The sequence below is a fragment of the Octodon degus genome, unplaced genomic scaffold, assembly GCF_000260255.1.
Source record: "Octodon degus isolate 3935 unplaced genomic scaffold, OctDeg1.0 scaffold00104, whole genome shotgun sequence".
NCBI lineage: Eukaryota > Metazoa > Chordata > Mammalia > Rodentia > Octodontidae > Octodon > Octodon degus.
This window is the reverse complement of record NW_004524680.1, coordinates 2,368,940-2,389,789: the sequence shown is the minus strand read 5'-3', so window position 1 is coordinate 2,389,789 and position 20,850 is coordinate 2,368,940. Positions and strand designations below refer to the sequence as shown.

The window sequence follows — 20,850 nt, the reverse complement described above, 5'->3', positions numbered from 1 at the left end:
TTTTTTAAAATAGTAAATTATAATTTACAATTTGCTCCTGTTATGGTTTAAACATGAAATGTCCTCTCAACGCTTATGTGTTAGGAGCTTGATCCCCAGTATAGCAGTGTTGATAGGTGTGCCCTAGAAGATGATTTAATCATGAGAGTTCTTCCTGATTATTGAATAAATCATTGATGAGTTCATTAGGTGAATGGGCTGTGTGGGCATATTTGTAGGAAGTAGATTACTGAAGATGCTTTTTTTTAAAGATCATGTCTTCTTGGATTTCTCTCCCTGCTTCCTGGTGCCATGAGGTAGGCAGCTTTTCTCCCTGATGCCTGTCTGTCATGATGTTTCTGCCTTGACACCACGTGAGCTTGTACTAAAACCTCTGAAACTGTCAGGGGAAAATAAAGACTTTTCACTTTTAAGTTGTGCATGTCAGATATTTGGTCCCAGCAATGAAAACCTAACCGGTACACCTCCTTTTCTACAAAAGTGACAGCAAATTAAATAATGATCTAAGTAGGCTTCTCTAAAGCTTGGTCTTTTTGTTTCAGATAAAAGCAAATCTTTTTTTCAAGTATTATCTGCCTACTGTTGGAGATTTAGACCACACACAAAAAGAATAACAAAAATCAAAAGCCACACATACCTAGGGACAGCCTTTCAGACTTTTTTCTTTGCATGTATACTTGTTAATATGAGAATTGTGATCATTCAGTATTTACTATTATGTAATTTTTTGTATTTATAAATAGTGTACTGTAACCATAGTTTTTTTAAGTCTGTATTTATATTGGTATTTATGTATAGTGTTAAGTTGTATATTTTTCAGCCTATCATTAATGTTAGATTCTAATTTTGTCTTTACTATAAATGAGTATATTTTTATTTACATTTTTGTGCACTTGCCAGATAATTTCTTTGAGGTATTTACTTAGTCTGCTAAAAATTTTGCCAAAAATTTGCTGTCTGTAGTCAGCCAGACATTTTAAGCAATGTGTAGTTTGAAGCATAGTCCACAAAGATTTCCATGACATTATCAAGTTTGTGAAAGGGTAGTACAGGTATTTGTAATAAGGGGATAAGAAATCCAGAAAGTTTTGTTCTATGTCCAAATTTCATAGTCGGTCACTCTGAATGTTGAGACCTAAACTGGTCTTCTGATTTGAGTTTCGTATTCTTTGCACTGTGGTACACTATCATAGTAAGTATAAGGGATAGTTGGCACACTGCTGTGGTTAAATATAAGAAATAATCTTTTATTATTGTGTTTGTGTTCATAAAAATAAGATTCTTGTTATATCAGCCTTTTGGAATTCTTTGTGTAATATGCTGGAATAATTCAGATTAAAAGATCATGTATCTTCATGAGGGCTACAAGTGAAGGTACACCTTCCCAAGTATTTCATTTGATTTCATCACCATCTTCATTTAATTACTCACCTGTATTTCAATTTGTATGAAAACTCAGAATTTTATAAGCATCAAGTTATTTTGCTATCTTTGTATGCTAGTAGTTTCAGTGGCTCATGAGGATTGCTTGATTTGTTTGCCAGTTTTATCACTGATCTCGAACAACTTATTTAAGCCTTCTTAAGCCTAGTGTTCTTATCAGTAAAATTAATTTAATATATTTTCTAAAGTAATCAACTTTAAGAATCAAGGAATCTAATGGTGCTTCCTAGGAAGGGAGGAATGGAGAGTTACTGTTTAATTAGACTTAGATTTTCCAATAAGCAAGCTTAGTGAACTATAGAAACCTGTTGTACAAAACTGTATGTAGGGCTTGGGATATGGCTCAGTGTCACAGAATCTGTCTGGCAAGTGTGAGGTCCTGAGCTCAATTTCTGATACCCGCTCCCTCTCAAAAAAAAGAAAACCTATAAAAAGCAACAAAACTGTACCTAAGGTCAATAATATTGTATTGTACACTTAAAATTTGTATGGAGGATGGAGTTCACATTAAGTTTTACTATCATAATTTTGAAAAAAATGTATGCCATATTGAGGATTCGGTGAGTTAATATTTATAAATTGCTCGGCACAGTCCATATCTTGAATGTTAATATCTAGTCATTTTTTAATGTCCTTTATTTTGTGAAGTTATTTGAATGATGTGTTCATATTCCTGTACATTTCATCTGACTTTTCCCTCTCTACACCTTTAGTTCCTACATAATACCTTCTGTTAATTTTTTTTTTCCTTCTGTTAATTTTGAACAGTGTCCGTCTGTCCATCCATCCTTCCTTTTTTCCTTCCTTCCTTCCTCCCTCCCTCCTTCCCTTCCTCCCTCTCTCTCTCCCCTTCTTTCCTTTTTTCTTTCTTTCTTGTACCAGGAATTGAAACTTGAGACCTTGCACTTGTTAGGCTGAGCTATATCCCTGGCAGTATAGTGTCTTTATTTCATCATGGCTGTGCTAATTGAGGAACTGCATACCTTCCTTGCTTGTTAGGAATAAGGATAAGTTAAATTAATGACAGTTTTGTAGATCATCTCAACCATATTTTAAGAAACTATAAAATAGAATAAGGTGAATCCTAGTTTGCTGGCTGCAGATTTGAGAGCTTTTCTAGCTGTTTTTAGCTTCTCCTGAGGAGGACAGCTGGTCTGTCTTTGAAGAGGAAAGCTGATTTGGGATTTTTCTTTTCATCTGCCTCTAGCACATGCAGATGACGATCCAGGCTCTTCAGGATGAATTACGGATCCAGAGGGACCTCAATCAGTTGTTTCAGCAAGATACTAGCAGTAGGACTGGTGAACCTTGTGTCACAGAGTTGACGGAGGAGAACTTCCAGAGGCTACATGCTGAGCATGAGCGGCAGGCCAAAGAGCTGTTCCTTCTGCGGAAGACTCTGGAGGAAATGGAGCTGCGCATTGAAACTCAGAAACAAACCCTGAATGCTCGGGATGAGTCCATTAAGAAACTTCTGGAAATGTTGCAGAGCAAAGGACTTTCTGCCAAAGCTACGGAGGAAGACCATGAGAGAACGAGACGGCTGGCAGAGGCAGAGATGCATGTCCACCACCTGGAAAGCCTGTTGGAGCAGAAGGAAAAAGAGAACAATATGCTGAGAGAGGTGAGTGATCACTTTTTTAGTTCCTACTATTTGCTGTCCTTTTCACTTGTTAATCAGCACCTTGGCCTGAAAATTTATGTGCTTTACTCTGCTACTAGATGAACATTTTTTCCTTTGTTCATTGATTAACAAAATAACCTCCTGGATCCCAGACTTCTTGCATCCTTGGGGTATACTGATTTCTGGAGGTCCGTTTGTTGATAGAGTTCTAGGCACAGAGTTTTCTTGATTTGTTAATCACCTCTAGATTCATTCATAGAGACAACACAACAAAACCAGAATTGGGGTAGCTAACTCTACTCAGTTCTAAAATATTAATGAAGTAAGCTATTATCTTAGTTTACATATTTAAAGTCCATTATGTGTATACAGTAATGGATGTTAGCCCTGTGGTTTCCATGGAACTGTTGCCCTGCTATAAAAGATGTATGATGAAAATCATTTGCTGCTCAGTAGGCACAGCTGAAAGGATGATGTAGAGCCTCATTATTGTAGAACAAAATTGGTTTGTAGCTGGCCTCTGTTGTATGATTGCTTCATTTAAAGGATACAAAGAGAGAATTTATCCTACATTGGACTAAATAGCTGTAGTAGCTTTTCTATTTTTTTTTTTTCTCAAAATATTGTAGCATTTTATTTTTTTATTTTTTATTTATTTATTTTTTTTAAAATGGAAAAACTTGTATTTTTACTAATAAATATGGGAGCATAGCAATTTTAGTTCATGTTAATCTGACTCCAAAACAATTATTTATACCATATCCCATTGCTACCATTTTGGTCTGTATTGTCTTTCAGCACACAGGGTTACAGATGTAGTAGCTTTTCTAAGTGATCACACTTAAGATATAGGGAAAAATCCCCAAATGATGTTAGTATGGGAGGCAAGAACTCTACCATTGAACCACCAGTGCCTCACAACTGTTACCATGAGTCTGAATACTCTCTAAAAAAATTGTGAGGAAGGCAATTTAAAAAATTTTTCCAATGCCATAAAACAATACTTGGTAAAAATATTCATAAGTTTGTAGCTTGATCCATCATTTTTTTGTTTAAAAAAAACTGGAATGTTTATTTATAGCTGGGGTAATTTTGTTTTTGAAGAATTTTTTAAAAACATGCTTTTACTACACAGGAAATCCATTATACTTGTTCACTGTAAACATAGGAAATGTATTAACAAAAACAAAACCCAACGTACCATTATGTAGTACTAGTTATTATTAGCTTTTATGTTATGTCAGTATTTGTAATCATTTTTATTTATATGTTCTTTCATTATGTTTCTTGCTTTTGAGATTATAGCATATTAAGTGTCAGTACTATTCACTATTACTTTCTTTAACAGTGGTCATGTTCTGTATCTGCCATATCAGATACAGTAGCCACTAGCCATACGTGGCTGTGGGGTGTGTGTGGGGAGTGTGTGGGGGTGTTCCTAGGAATTGAACCCAAAGCCTTCACATTGTTATATCCCCTCCCTTTCCTTCCCTTTAAAAATTGTTTTATTTTGAGCAGAGTCCCACTAAGTTATTAAATTTCCCAGGCTGGTTTCAGATTTGTAGTCTTTCCTGCCATAGTCTTCCAGACTACCATGTCCAACTACATGTAGCTTTTGAGCAGTTGAAATATGTCTTGTGGGACTGAGGAAATACATTTATTTAAATTTGTTACATATAACTAATTTATTAAAGATCAGTTTGTGTACTTGTAGCAGGTGGTTACTGTGTTCAGTGGTGCAGCTGTGTATAATGTGATGTCATCTGCTTTTCTTCATAATTTGCCTTGACCATCTTTCTCCGTGAGCACTTATAGATTTTAGTAATTGCTGATGACTTTATACTATCCCATTATATTTACATCTTTAATTGAACATTTTGACCCCTATTAACATTTTAACCACTATTAATATTATAAAACTATGTTGTGCTTTTTCTTAAGTATATATGTGTGTATTATTTTTTTTTCTTGAATTCCTACAAAGAAATTTAACAGTGTGCATATTTTCAGAACTTTAAGTTCATTCTCAGAGTAGCTGTGCCACTTTCTTTGTCCATCAACATATAGTGTATTTGTATGATTAACCTCAGCTATGTATGTGTTACTCTTCAAAATAAAAGAATGAACTATTTCAGAAAGTTTTCTGTCGAATACAGTATTACAGGCACACCCTAAGTTTCTTTCAGTTTATTTTAATGCTTTATATTTTAATAAGATAAACTAGAATATGACCAAAGATCATTGCTAGAGAATTTCTGATAATCTCAAAAATCACATAGCCGGGCATGGTGTGGCGTACACCTATAATCCCAGCACCTAGCAGGTTGAGGCAGTATAAATGTGAGTTCAAAGCCAGCCTGTGCTGCATAGTGATAACTTGTCTTAAAAAACAAAACACCTAAAAAGTAAGAGATTGTGTAACATGAAAGCTATAACAGCATTTTGATGAAATTTGTTAAATTTTTGCTGCTTCTGTTGATACAGTATTTCAACCAGTGCTTTCTTTTCTTTTCCTCCCTTCTGCCTCTCCTCCTTCCCTCCCTTTCCTTCCCCTCTCTTCTTCTCCCCTGCCCCTTCCCCTTTCCTGAGACAGGGTCTCATTATGTAGTTTGTTTATTTATTTTTCTGTATTTAGGACAGGTTCTACAGGGTTCCACTAGACTTGTAGTGAGTCTCCTGTTTTCAGCCTCCCAAGTGTTGGGATTACAGGTGTGTGCCACCATGCCCCGTTTCAATCTCAGTCTTAGTGTGCCCCTTGGGCAGGGTCAGCACCGCAGGCTGGGGATTGAACCCTGGCCGGTGTGCTCTCCCTAGGTAGGGGCTTTAATCTACTGAGCTATCAGGCCAGCCCTCATGCAATTTAGGCTGGCCTTGAGCTCACTAGCAAGCTGAGGCCTTGAGTTCAAGGCCATCCTTCTGCCCCTAGTGCTGGGATTAGTGGCTTTTTTTTTTTTTTTTTAAAGGTGTTTCGGAGTTGAATGCTGAATAACTAAAAAATCAGTGTTATTCTGGCAGAAAACAATAAGAAATACGATGAAATTTTAAAAAGTATAAAAACATCTCAGACTAATTTTATTTTTTGGTTTGTTCTGGGTTAAGAGTCTTCCTGTATAGTGCAGGTTGGCCTTGAACTCACTGTATTCCAAGCTGGCAGTGAATTTATATCTTCCGGCCTCAGAGTGCTAAGTGCTGGTATTACAGATTTGTGCCCCCACCCAGCTTTCTGACTTATCTTTATGATCAAGAAGTTGTACAAATATTGAATGTTACTTATAGGTATGGTGTGGGAACAAGTAAAGGCCTTGTACCAATAGACATTGCAACTTGCTTTTAGTAATGTGGCATCATTTTATAGAAACTATAGTTCTGCTGCATTTTTTTTTTTTTTTTTTGTACCGGGGGTCCAATTCAAGACCTTGCACTTGCTAGGCAGGTACTTATGCCACTGAACCCTCATAAAATTATTATTTGATGGTCAAGTGGAAATGATTGCTTCCGGGAAAAATATGTTGGCAATGCTTATTTTCCTTTGTGTTTCTTCTACTCATGTTCAATACTGAGCTCATATTTCAGATATGTGAAGTTTTCCTTGTCTTGTTTTGTATGTGTTTGTAGGTGGTTTGACTATAGTGTAGTATACTTACATGTATATTTATTATTAACTTAATTTTTTTGCATCAAAGATATATACTTCCTGTTTGGATTGCTATAACAAAAATACTGTAGATTCAGGTAGCTTATATGGCAATTATTTGTTTCTCCTGGTCCTAGAGGCTGGAAAGTCCAAGATAAAGACACCTCTGTTTGGGAGGACCTGCTTCGTGGTTCATAGAGAGCCATCCTTCTCACTGTGTCCCACATGGTGGGAAAGGACAAGAGAGCTCTTTTAAGTCCCCTTCAATAAGGACACTAGCTTTCAAACCTAGTTCCCAAAGGCTTTATTTTTTAATACTGTCACATTGGAGATTTAGAATTTCAATGTAGAACTTCGGGGGCACATCACTGTACATTGCTAGTGCCTAACAATTGCACAATATTTGTTAATAAATGTTAGTTGAGTAAGTTGAAATGTGTTTACGTATATTTAAATTTGTAGTTTATGGAAAGGATAGTATTCCTGACCTCCCCCCCCCCCCCGTAAGTATAACCACTGAGTAAAAGATGCTGATGTATGTGAAAACACAAAAATGTCCAAGCTGGGTGAGGTGGCACATAATTGTTCCATCTACTTGGGAGGCTGAGATGGAGGATTACTTGAGTCCAGGCTTTAGAAACCAACCTAGGTAATATAGGAGGACCTCCCTCCCATTTCAAACAACAAAACACTCCTCCAAACAAAGTTTACTTATAAGTTTAGATAGAGAAGTTATAAAGTATTAGCAGATAGGATTACCATTGAAATAATACTATGTTACCAGAAGCTGTTTATTTTAGGAATGCCAAGATTGCTCAGTATATTATATACAATTGTGATTTGTCATAGATGAAAGGAAAAGAGACCCTCATACTATTTGGTAGCTGTCTTTAAGCACATTTGTTAAAATGTTATACGTTTTGACAATCAGACCAAAAAAGCTCTTATAAAATAGGAATTGAATGATTATTTAATAGTTTGGTTTAAATAAATAACAGCACAGTAAATGGTTTAAATAAATAACAGCGCAGTAAATATGTATTTTAAATGGATATTTCATACTAATAGCATTATATTCACAAGTGACATAGATGTGTTAGGAAGATGTGAAAAGTGGTTGTACCTATTAATATGTACATTATTTTGGAAGTGCAAGGCAGTGCTGTTAAATAAGGGAATTTAATTAATATAGTAATGGAAAAAATGGGCATAAGTTTTCACATGATACTGGATTTTATATGCAAGCACAATGCAAGAATTACCTAAGCAAATCATAATATGTATATTTAAAATCCTTTGGAATGGGATGTGGTGCATCCTTGTAATTCCACCTAGCTTCAAGAAACTGAAGCAGGCTGATCATGAATTCAAGGCCAGCTGTACAGCATAGTGAGACCTTTTATAAGGAAACAATGAAGGGGTGGGAGAAGGGAGAGAGGAAAAAAACCAGTGACATAAAATATGTGGTGGAGGCTGGCCAAATAGCTCAGCGAATTAAAGCGCCTGCAAGCAGGTGCAAGGGCCAGGGGTTTGATCCCTGGGCCTGCCATGCTGGCCCTGCCTCTGGGGTTGCGCTGAAATGGCATTTGAGATTGGGTGTGGTGGCGCGTGCCTGTAATCCCAGCTCTTGGGAGGCTGTAAGCAGGCGGATCACCAGGAGTCCGATCTAGTAGTTAGACCCTGAACACCCTGTATACCCTAAAAAGAAAATGATACAACAACAACAACAACAACAACAAAAAAGTGTGGTATAGGTACAGAAATACATAACCTGATCAAGGAAACATATTTAAATATGTAAAGAATATTTGGAATAATGCCATTATTTAGAAAACAGTAATGATAAAGCTTTGTGTTGGAATTTATTTGGGGGTATTTTTTCCCATATCATTCCAGTACACAAAACAATGTTGTGGCTTAACAATTAGTGGCATCTTAGATTTTTTTTTTAATCATTTTGAGAGCTTTTTTAAATTTTTTATTTTATTTATTTATTTATTTAAAATGTCCTTCCTGGTGTGTGTGTGTGTGTGTGTGTGTGTGTGTGTGTGTATGTATGTATGTATGTATTTATTTATTTATTTTTGTGTTTGTGTGTGTGGCCTGCTCAGCCTGCCAGGGGGGCTGGCTGGTGTGTGGTGCTGGGGGATTGAACCGCGGTCCCTGTGCTAAGGTCCCTTTGCTAAGCTTGTTCTAAGTAGGTGCTTTAGACCACTGAGCCATCTCACCAGCCCGGCATCATAGATTTGATTGAATATTGTAACATAAATAGTATTTGTATTGTGTAACGTTTATGTTATTACTCATTACAGTTTTATGAACATGCTTCTTTATATAGCAAGTAAATACCCTCATGCAGCAATGAGGAGGGAGTAAAATTTCGATGAAACATTTTATTTGCTCTTTGTCCTGAAATTACCCTATTGTCTGACTACTTGTTAGATTTTGTATTACTTTGTTCTAGTGCCTTTCTTTTGATTGATAGAAGATTGAGGACATCTACTGGACAAATAATGAATTACAGTCCACTTTTAATGTTTAGGACTTGGGCATAGAAGTTTTAAAGGTGATTGTGTTACATACTTGAGTTGAGACCTAAAGTTTGATTCTTTGTGTTTTGGCAGGAAAAAACCTAAGTTGGCCATGAAGATTTTGGTTTTCAGTTCATTTGACCACCAACCATTGTCTGCCAGATCAGTTCAGTAATAAGTTTCAAATTGGTTTGTGCTTCTGTTAATAAAAAAATGTAGTAAATGTTCTTGTGATGAACAAAATACAAATTTATTTTAAGCATTACTTTATCCTGCTAGTTTTTGTTCCTTATATCATTTTTATAAACAAACTTTGTTAATGTACTGGCTATCTGTTAGGGTTTTCAGAAATCTTCTAGATTAAAAATGCTGATACAGGGGGCCTGCCCATTAGCTCAATCGTTTAAGTGCCTGCTTAAACAAAACAGTCTGGCTCAAGATGCTGTGGTTGGGTCTCCAGATCCTCATGCCTTACCAGACCTGCCCTTAAGGTATCCTGAACCAGCCCCCCCCCAAAAAAAACAAACCCCAAAATAAATGCTAATACTGTAGGTTGTAGGCTGGGAATGATGAATCAAAGTAGCATGTCTCAGGAATTCTCTTTATTATTATTGGTGGTGGGAAGACATAAGCACAGAAGAACGGGAAGAAAAAATAGAGATACAGTATATAGTAAGTAGGAGAAATCAAAAAGTAATAGGAATCCCTAAGTTTCAGCTTGTTTAGTAATTTTGTAAAATGACAACAGAGACATACCGCATTTCTCTTTTTTGTTGTATTAATTGTTCTTCATTTTCATATTGGCAAGAAGATCGGTTTTCTTAACATTGATGTAGTTACTAGAGATAGTGAAGTGTTAAGTGCTATACTGCTCATCATGCTGAGTGAAGTTACTGAGAAAGTTGTGAGAATTCTTTTCATTTACTTGCCTTGTTCTTTATTTCCATTTTCTGTGTGCTGAGAAAACAGTAAATCCATAATTTGCGTGAAGGATTGAAATTGGGAAAGGACTTTATGAACATTTGTATCTTCTACCCAAGGGTGCTGAAGGTTGAAAATTCAAAGAATCAAATTCTAGATTGGTTGTGGTGACACTATTAGAACTTTTAGTGATAACAAACAGCCTGCTGCAGCGTGTTGCCATAGGTTTGCCACCATGTTCAGTCACAAATGCTTTTAGGTGTGTAAATAAAATTGGCTTACTTTTAAAAAGAATGAAACTACTAAAAAAAGGAGAAACATGGAATTTTGTTCCTAACTTTTTTCTACTATCTTGTCCTCTAACTGTAGATCACTAATTTCTTTAGTAAATTAATGAGAGAAAGCAAAAATTTTTTTTAAATGAAAAATTTCTGGGCCGGGGAGATGGCTCAGTGGAATAAGCGCTTCCCTGGCAAGTGCAAGGGCCTGAGTTCAATCCCTGGTTCTGAAAAAAAAAAAAAAGAAAGAAAAGAAGAAAAAAAATTCAGGCCAACAGACACAAACATAAACGAGCAAATAGTATATTCTTATATTATTTGAGTACTACACTTCTATTTTTAGAGTCTCTTCAACAGTTCATGAGTTAGAGGCTTGATGTGCTCAGTAAAAAGGAGAGTTTATCAGCTCATTGACTGCAAAATGTGTTCATAATTAGCTTTAACGTGCAGGTCTCTTAATGGAAATTTGCTATGAGTAATTGCTTTTCACATGTCTCACTAGGAGAGCTTTATACCTGTGAATGCTTTAATATGCAGGTTGAATTAATTCAAATGGCTGTTTTTATATCTTGTTTTAGGCTTGCTAGGATTTAAAAATGAAATTGTAATATGCAATAATTTCATAATAAAGTAGCACATTTAAAAATGATTTATTTGAAATTATGTCACGAGGAAAAGTTGGATGAAATTAGTTGAAAATCAGAATTGTGAGATAATTAAAAAGATCTCTTACCAACAGGGTGGATACATAATCATTAATGGAGATAAGATGGGTAAAGCAAGCTTAAAGGGAGAAAGCAGTATTTTGGTTTTGGATATATTAACAATGTGAGATGTATAAGATATACACATTAAGATTCTAGGAAAGTAGTGACATATACAAGTGTGGGTTTCAGGAAGAAGCCAATTTGTATCTTGCCTACACAAGTTTCTTCGAGGGTTTTACCTGTTCTATCCTTTAGCAAATTGTTTGTTTTTATAGTTAGATTTTTTAAAATTATTTTGATTTTAGTTTAATACATGGTGAGAGATATGGGTCTAGGTTCAATTTTTGGTGTGTGGAAAACCAGTTTTCTCAGCATGATTTATTAAAGAGGCTATCTTTATTTCAGTGAAGGTATTCAGCCCCTTTATCAAAGAGAACATATTCTGAGTATGCTTAGAGTTACCTCCGCAAGATTCTGTTCTGTTGCATTGATCCTCAGATCTTTTTTTTTTTGTTCTGCCAGTACCATGCTGTTTTTGTCACAGTAGCTTTGTAGTATAACTGCAAATGGCAGATTATGATAGCCCCTGCCTTGCCTTTGTTGCCCAGAATTGTTTTTCCTTTTCTCTTTTTGAGACATCTGTCTTGCTATGCAGTTCAGGCTGGTTTTGAGCTCACTTTGTAGCCCTGGCTGGTCTTGAACTTGCAACAGTCCTGCTGCCTCAGCCTCTAGAATGGTAGGATTATAGATGTGCGCCACAAAGCCTGGTTCAGAATTGCTTCTGCTGTTTAGATTTCTTCTGGTTCTATATAAATTTTAGAATTATTTTCTCTAATTCTATAAGGTATGCTATTAATATTTTGATTGGGATTACATTAAATCTGTGTAACAGCTTTGGAACTGTGGCTGTTGTCATTACATTGGCTCTGTCAGTCCCAGAGCAAGGGATATCGTTCCATTTTCTTTCTTTTCTTTTTTTTTTTTTTTTGGCAGAGCCAGGGATTGAACTCAGGCCCTTGCACTTGCCAGGGAAGCGCTTATTCCACTGAGCCATCTCCCCGGCCCCTTGTTCCATTTTCTGATACCCTCTTTCATGTCCTTTTTCAGAGTACTGTATCTTTCAATGTAAAGGTCTTTTACATCCTTTGTTAGATTGATTCCTAAGTATTTCATTTTTGTTGATGTTACTGTGAAAAGATATGGTTTCTAATTTCTCTCTTGATGAGTTTGTTTTTATTTACAGAAGTTGCTATTGATTTTGACTTTGTGTCCTACTACATTCCCAAATTTGGTTATTAAATGTAGGAGTCTTTTGGTGGAGCTTTGGGATCTTCTGTGTAGAGGATCATGTAATCAGTAAATAATGATAATTTAAGATCTTCCTTTCTTATTCATATTCCTTTTATTTCTTTCTCTTGTGTAATTGTTCTGGCTAATGTTTCCAGAAGTATAATGAATAGGAACAGTGATAGTGGGCATCTTTTTCTTGCTCTTGATTTTAGAGTGAAAGCTTTCAGTTTTTGACCATTTAATATGATGTGGGCTGTTATTTTTGTTGTAGATGGCTTTTATCAGATTGAGGTAAAGGTCATCTTTTCCAATTTTCTGTAGTTTTTGGAGAATGGGTGTTAGACTTTGTTTAACTTTGCTTTTTTTCTGTGTCTTGAGCAGATCATGTAGCTGTTGTTCTTGGTTCTGTTAATGTGGTATATTACATTCACTGATTTACATATGTTGAACCATCCTTGCATCCTTGGGCTGAATGCTGCTTGTATAATCTTCCTGATGATTTGTTGCATTCTGTTTGTCAGTATCTTACGAGGAGTTTTGCATCTATCTCATTGAGGAGATTGTTGTTTTTGGTTGGATTCTTCTATGGTTTTGGTATTAGGGTGATGTTGCTTTCAGGAATGAGTTTGAGAGTATTGTTTCCTTTTCAATGTCATTAAAGAGTTTAGGAGTAATGGCATTAGATCTTCTCTGAAGTACTTGTAGAATTCAGCAGTGAATACACCAAGGCCTGGACTTTTCTTTGTTGGTAGTTTTTAAATTACATCTTCAGTTTTATTGACTGATACTGGGTTATTTGAGATTTTTTGCATCTTCTTGATTTAGCTTTGATTATTCATCTGTATTAAGGAATCTGTCTATTTCTTCCTTGATTTAGCTGTTATATTTGTTGATAGTCTATCTAGTTGATCTATTTGTGACAGTGTTTATTGATGTTTCCCCATTACAGTTGTATTAGTGCTTATTTGATTTTTTTTATATCCATTAGTGTTTGCTGTATATAGTTGTGGGTGAGCCAGTTTTTTGTACATACATATTTATGATTATTATCTTGTCCCCTTGGATTGTTCCCTGAACAAATATGTAGTGACTTCTTTGTCTCTTATGATGTGTCTTGACTTATAACCCATTTTGTCTACAAAAAGAATAACTATTCTTGCTTTTGTTTTTGGGTTCCTGTTGCATTGAGTACTGTTTTTCTCCTTTGCCTCACATTTTGTGAATTTCTTTTTGAGTTAAATGTGTGTAGCATATTGTTGGCTATTGTTTCTTGATCCATTCTACTAACCTGCTGCTATTGTTTTGTGAACTGAGACCATTCACATTGATGGTTGTAGCTCAAGGATATTGAGTTATTCTTGACATATTATTTTCTTATTGTTGTTTCCCTTTCTGTCCTTTCTGTTTAATTGCTTTCTTTTCCCAGTGGATTCATTCTATTGGCATTCTTAAGATTGTTGTCTTGGGGCCGGGGGGATGGCTCAGTGGAATAAGTGCTTCTCTGGCAAGCGCAAGGACCTGAGTTCAATCCCCGGTTCTAAAAAAAAAAAAAGATTGTTGTCTTTTTCTACAATATCCATCAGAATTCCCCCCCCCCTCACCCTCCCAGTACTGGGGATTGAACTCAGGACCCTGCACTTGCCAGGCAGGCACTTGTTCTACTGAGCTATGTCCTCATCCCTTTTTTCTAATCTTTTTTTTGATCAGATTTTTTTTAGTTCTAGTTTGGTGGTCATCAATTTTTTTAGGTGTTCTTTATCATGGAAGTATCTTATTTTGAAAAGTAATTTTGTAGGGTACATCAATCTGAGTTGGTGATCGTTTTCTTTCAGGGCTTGAAATCTTCCACTCCAAGCTCTCCTTCACATAAGCATTTGTATTGAGAAGTGGGCTGTGATTCTGGTGGGTTTTTCTTTATATACTTTTTTTTTTTTTTATTTTTTTTTTATTTATTTTGTGTGTGTGTGGCCAGCTCAGCCCACCAGGGGGCGGGGCTGGCTGGCATGTGGTGCTGGGGGATTGAACCGCGGTCCCTGTGCTTTGCTACGCTTGTTCTAAGTAGGTGCTTCAGACCACTGAGCCATCTCACCAGCCCCTATATACTTTTAATGGTATAAAATGTTACCTTTAATATTCTGTTCTTGAGGGCTGGCCAAATAGCTCAGAGGATTAAAGTGCCTGCAAGCAGGCGCAGGGGGCAGGGGTTTGATCCACGGGTCTGCCATGCTAGCCCCGCCCTCGGGACCGTGATGGAGACTGGGCATGGTGGCGCATGCCTGTAATCCCAGCTCTTGGGAGGCTGTAAACAGGCGATCACTGTGACTCTGATCTAGTAGTGAGACCCTGAACACTCTGTAGACCTTCCCTAAAAATACAAAAATTTTTTTTTTTTTTTTTTTTTCTGTTCTTGGTTGAATGTCTGAAATCTTCATTGTAATATGTCTTGGTGTTGTTTTTTTCTGATCATGACTGTTTGGAGTTGAATATGCCTTATATGTGTCTCATTTTATTTTTCTATACTTGGAAATTTTTTTGCTGTTCTGTGAGCAGGTTTCTTTTTGTGCTATCTTCTGATTTTTTTTATTGATTCCAGTTAATCTTATATTAGTCATTGCATCATCTAGTGGCTATTGGGTTGATTTTTCCTTTTCTTTTTTTTTTTTTTTTTTGTTGTTCTGGTCCCTTGCTGTTTTTCAGAGGTTTGTCATTCGTTGATTGCTAACCACAACCCCTGTCTTTTAGAGCTGATACTATCTCTTCACTTTGGTGGGTCCTGCTGGGTATGCTTCAGTAGAATTTTTAATTCCCTAGATTTCTATTTGAATCTGTTTTATGGAATTGAGCTATTACAACTATGTTGGACATTCATAGTTTCCATGTCTTAAGATCTTCTATTTTTTTTTAATTGGTAGCTATTCTAGGTTCACTAATCATTTACTTCAGTATGATTGTCATTTCTTTCATTATCTGTTTTGTTTTTGTCAAGAGACTTCTTGATCAATTTTGTTACTTTTTGCTGAACCATTTCATAAAATTTAGCTGAGCTGTTTTTTATTATTTCTACCTCAATGCCTTCTTGATTTTCCTTGGGTGAGTTACCTGGTTCCCAAGTTTTTTTATTTTCTATTTGTTTATTTTCTGTGTTGATGTTTGTACATTGCTTATGGTAGGTAGTTTTCTTATTACTAGTGTGGAGACCTCTTATGGAAGTGACTACTTTTCAAAGATGCCTCGTAGGCATAGCTGACTTTTGAGTCTGTGCCAACATCCTGCCTTTTCAGTGTATTAGGGATGAAGAGTTGCTGCTTATTCAGCCTAGCACTCAATTCTTTGATACTGGAGGATAGTGTTATTTATGACTCCCAGGCAATCTAGATATTGACATATAAGGAAAAGCAATTGATCACAACTTTGTCACCTTGGCTAAAGTAGAATAATTAGTAATAACATCAGTTTTAAACACAGACTAGAAAATGACAAACTGTGATAACAATTGTCACTTTGAATCACAGAACAAGATTTGTAGTTACATAAGATCTAGCACAAATCAGAAAATTATATGATAAATATCCATTTAGTGGAGTGATTTTACCCCAAGGGGACAAAATTTAAAGGAGATCAGAGGAAAAAATAGAGAAAAGAAATGAGAGGGATGAAAAACAAAGTTGAAGAACAAAGAATACCCGACTCTTAGGAAACTGGGAATGAAGGTTGTGTCCAATGTAGTGCATGACTATAATGTTGCTAGTGAACCAAAGAGGCAGTCAGAGCCCAGGTCTATGCTGGGTAATCCCATGAAGCTGGCAGTAATGGTCAGAGTGCTGATTCTGGCACTTTCAGATCGACAGACAAGTAGGCTGATCCTGGCCTCTGGCTTGGGGCCTGAGTTGTTCAGCCAGTGGTACTCTGGATATCTCTGGCCTGGCCACAGCTGTGTCTGTGGAGGTCTCCTGCAGTTGTTCTTCACTAACTCACTGTGGAATTTCAACACTGAGAACCCTGAGATGAAGCCATCTGATGCCTGCTCTGAGTCCTGGGTTCAGTTGTCTCCTCCCTAGTATGGTATCCAACTCTAGTCACTCATCAGCTGTTGTAGCACACAAAATCCACTGCCTTCCTCCCTGCAGGGCTCTGGAATTAACCCATCTTCACTGCATTTTTCATGCAAGGAACTGGAAAGAAGTGGGGGCTAGTGCACGTTACACCCTTCTTTTTCTGTGTGGAGGTCTGTCTCTTCACTTTCTCAATGGGCCTCAGTTTTCTCTTTAGATCCTTCCTGTATCCCAAGGATCCATTGTATTATTCTTCTTCTCCAAGTTGTTATTTGACAGTGCATGGATTCCAGACTTACTGGTCTGCCTCTTCAGGAAGTTTATCTGGTTTCTAATCTTTTGTTTTGTTTTTGAGATAAGGTCTTGCTATGTAGTTCAGGCTGCCTTGACCTCTGTTGCTGAATGTGGCCTTGAACTCACAGCAATCCTCCCTTGCCTTGGCCTCCAAAATGCTTGGATTTCAAGTGTGTGCCACAGCTGGCTGGCTGGTTTCTAATCTTTTCTAACCACGTGTATTAACTTTTTACACTCTATTTGGGCTTCTAGTTTTTCCTCTTCATGCAGCCACCCATAATAACCCTTTCCTATTCTGTAACCTGTGTATTATTACATAAAATGTTATGTACGACTTAAGTGTAATAGCTATTAGTAATTAAGATTGGAATAAAGAAAACCAATGATTGCCTGCCTGGCTTTTTGGCTATGAGTGACCTTGTGATATTAACTAGATAAGGCTGATAAGATTGATGTAGCTCATGAATTTTATATTTAGTAAATTGTGATTTTGTGGAAAGACACATTTAGATGTCTAGTCTATGTTATTGGCATAGCTCACTCATAACAAGCATCTAAACCTTATTTAAGAGAAGGTAGTTTAATTTTTTTTTTTTTTTTTTGTGGAACCAGTGAACTGAGGCCCTTGCGTTTGCCAGGGAAGCGCTTATTCCACTGAGCCATCTCCCCGGCCCTGCTAGTTTAAAATTTTAAAGACGTTTGCTCTTTATGTTATTTTAAAAGTTGGTTACTAGATAGAGTTCAAAAAGGGCATAAACTGGCAATAGCTATTAGTTCTACAAACAAGGAGGGCCTTCATTTGATGTTTTAGAGAGGTCTGTGTAGAGTGGTTAAAAAGGAAAATGGCAGATCCTTTATTCATTCGTTTCTTTATTCCTTCATGTAAAAAAAAAAAAAAAAGGAACGGATGTGAAGAAATATTTTTTTCTTTTTTCTTTTTTTTTTTTCATAATTTTATTGATAAATAGCAGTGAGACAGTTTCAAGTCAAATCGGAGAAATAATTTTGATGGTTGCTTAGGTGTCAGGCAATGTCTGAGGAATATACAATGTGTTTCCTACCCTTGCAAAGTTTATAATCTGATACGTTAGAGAAGAAAATTATTTAAAATCTAATGTGTCAAAGGAGAGTGGTTTAACATACTGTATGAAAAATGAGAAGAGGTATACACAGTTCAGCGCAGGAGTCAGAAAGGATTAAAAGACACAATATTGGGGCTGGGGAAATGGCTCAGTGGAATAAGTGCTTCTCTGGCGAGCGCAAAGGCCTGAGTTCAATCCCTGGTCCCACAAAAAAAAAAAAAAGACACAATATTCAGCTAATTCTTTAAAGTTTGGGGGTCATACATTATTTATTCTGCATTCATTTCTTAAGTATCTATTGAGCAGGTATTGCTATAGGCACTTTGGAGCTAATCCTGCCTATTGTGTAGTTGACAGTATTATAGAGGGGAAACAGAAAATATGTAGTATGCACAAGTTTTACTTCAGATGAAATAATTATCTCTGGATTCCTTGGGGTCACTAAGAGCAGTCCCAGAGTACTTTGGAAGTATTGATCAATTAACTCAGAGACATTCATGGACTCTGACCAGAAAATTACCTGAAGTGGTCTGGTAATTTCAGAGTTAAGGCCCTCCCATCCACCCCTACCTCCTTTTTTTTGACAGGGTCTCCATACGCAGTTCAGACTGGCCTTGAGCTCTCTTTGTAGCCCAGGCTGGTCTCTAACTCCCAAAGATCCTCTTGCCTCAGCCTGGGATTATAGCCATCCACCACCACTAACCCTTGAAGAGCCTAACATCCTTTCGTCCTATCCTGAATTCACTAAAATTTGGGTTTAAACATTTTTTTCCTGACATTTTCTAAATCTGAATTACTTAGGAAATATATTAAACATTTGGAAATATAGTAAGCATTCTTACTTTTTTCTTGCTACCTGTGACACACCAGAGAGATTTTCATCATAGGTAACCAAGTGCTTGTTAGTCTGGGGGTGGATACTATGGAAAGGATGTTGTCAACATAGATGCTTTCAATAACTTTGAAGTATAAGCTTGTTGTGATGTCTTTTATTTCTCCTTTTAAAAACAAAACTCTTGTAAATGCCTTTTTTGATCATTTGGAGTTTTGAATACAAAATCTGGAATTGTGTGAAAGAGTGCCACATCAACCTGGTGATGTGCTGGAGTTGCAGCTGTTGTAGTAGCTTGCATTTTTGGGAATAATTTCTTAATTTTATTTATTTATTTATTTATTTATTTATTTTTTATTTATTGTGGAACTGGGGATTGAAATCAGGCCCTTGCACTTGCCAGGCAAACACTTATTCTACTGAGCCATCTCCCCGGCTCCTTGGAATAATTTTAAATAATTAGATATCCAGAGTCAGGGGCCCTCCTCCCTGCATGGTTGAATTACCCCTAACAGCAGTCTGGATTCTCTGACCCATAGGGCAGAGTTGGTTACATAGAAAGAGGTGAGATATTCATAATGTTGAAGTAATTCTCTTGGGCACTTAACTGACTATCTTTTGCTTATCTTGTCTAGGAGATGCACCGGAGGTTTGAGAATGCCCCAGATTCTGCCAAAACAAAGGCTCTACAAACTGTCATTGAGATGAAAGTAAGTGAGAATCTAATAAAGGACTCTTCACTTTTGAGTTACTTCTCATTTTTAAATCATCTTACAGTTTTATAAAATGGCTGGTAATAATATTTCACTTATGGGAGACTGAGGAAATCCTGACTTAGCAAAAATGACCTCTTAAAGGAATTTCAGTTTCCTTTCCTTTCAGTTGTAGATCACGATGCACATTAGACCAAAAAGAGCTGTTTTGAATAATGTTAAATCAGCTAATCTTAAACTTTTTGATCTTAGGACCCCATAACTTTCTTAAAGTGGCAGGTTCAATTCCTTTATTTTAGGAAGATAACTGCCAAATAACAGGTCTCAATAACCATATATTTCCAGTTGTTCTTTTAAGTAAAATTACATTCCATGAAAAGTACCCAGTTCTGTTTACAACTAAAGGCAGCATACAATACTACTGCTAAGGACATCCATGGAACCTCAGTGTACAGACAAAGTGCTTCATGTTGGTTACCATTTTGTCACCCAGAATATTAAAAGGTGTGTACTTGAGATTTATTTTATTATTTTTTAAAAGTTAAAATGTTAATGTTGATTTTAACATACCTAAAGGGTGGAAAGGTGAAACAATACAACAATATAATGTAATATACAAAGGCTGGGGAGATAGCTCAGTGGAATAAGCGCTTCCCTGGCAAGCAGAAGGGCCTGAGTTCAATTCCCGGTTCCGCAAAAATAAATAAATAAATAAATAAATAAAAAATAAAAATAAACCGATATAATATACAGAGCATATCAAAGATGCAGCCTTTCTAAAATCATACTGTAGAAAAGATAAAGAATGACACAATGGGGAACAGGCTGGATTTAATCTAGAAACTTCCATTGATTTTTTTTTTAACCCTATGTAGTTACAGTAATCTCCAAAGATTTGACAGTCATTTATTTTTTTCTTTATTTCCAGTTTTCTAAAATAGACATAGATGTGCTTATGATAAAGCTAATTTTCAGAGCACACAAAAGTTGAGCACACCAATAAGATTAAATCTAGCAATCCAGAGTAATGAGGGGTAAAAGATACTGAATAAATGCCAGAAAACTGACCACCCAAGGTGACTGACTACCTGGAGTCCTCACTGTAAAGCAGCAGCTCAGTGCACCAACTCAGGGGAACTTGTAATTGTGCCTTGTTCTCTCTTCCTTAAGAACAATTTACATAGTTAAGAGGTCTTTATAGATAATTTGCATCTGTCTAAATTAAACATTCTACAATAGTGTGAGTATAAGGCCATGTTATTCCTTTTGGGCAATTCGCTAGATTTTATTTGGTTATTTTGAGATAGGCTCTCACTGTGTATTTGGGCACAACCCCAAGACAGTTTTCATCTTAGTCTCCCAAGTACTGAGATTACACACATGTGCTGCTGTGCCCCACAATGTAGTGATTTTAATACCAGTGTTATCCATTCTTTGAAATAAAGTATT

The 20,850-nt window shown here is 36.4% G+C and overlaps 1 protein-coding gene across 1 annotated transcript in view; it reads left to right on the top strand.

Annotated features, from left to right (window-relative positions):
• Erc1 (ELKS/RAB6-interacting/CAST family member 1) overlaps window positions 1–20,850 on the top strand; it is a 561,464-nt gene that overhangs the window by 123,155 nt on the left and 417,459 nt on the right. Inside the window, exons 3-4 of the mRNA XM_004638944.3 lie at window positions 2,651–3,067; window positions 19,324–19,398. Of these exons, the coding sequence (XP_004639001.1) occupies window positions 2,651–3,067; window positions 19,324–19,398 (492 nt within the window). The remainder of the gene's footprint in view (window positions 1–2,650; window positions 3,068–19,323; window positions 19,399–20,850) is intronic.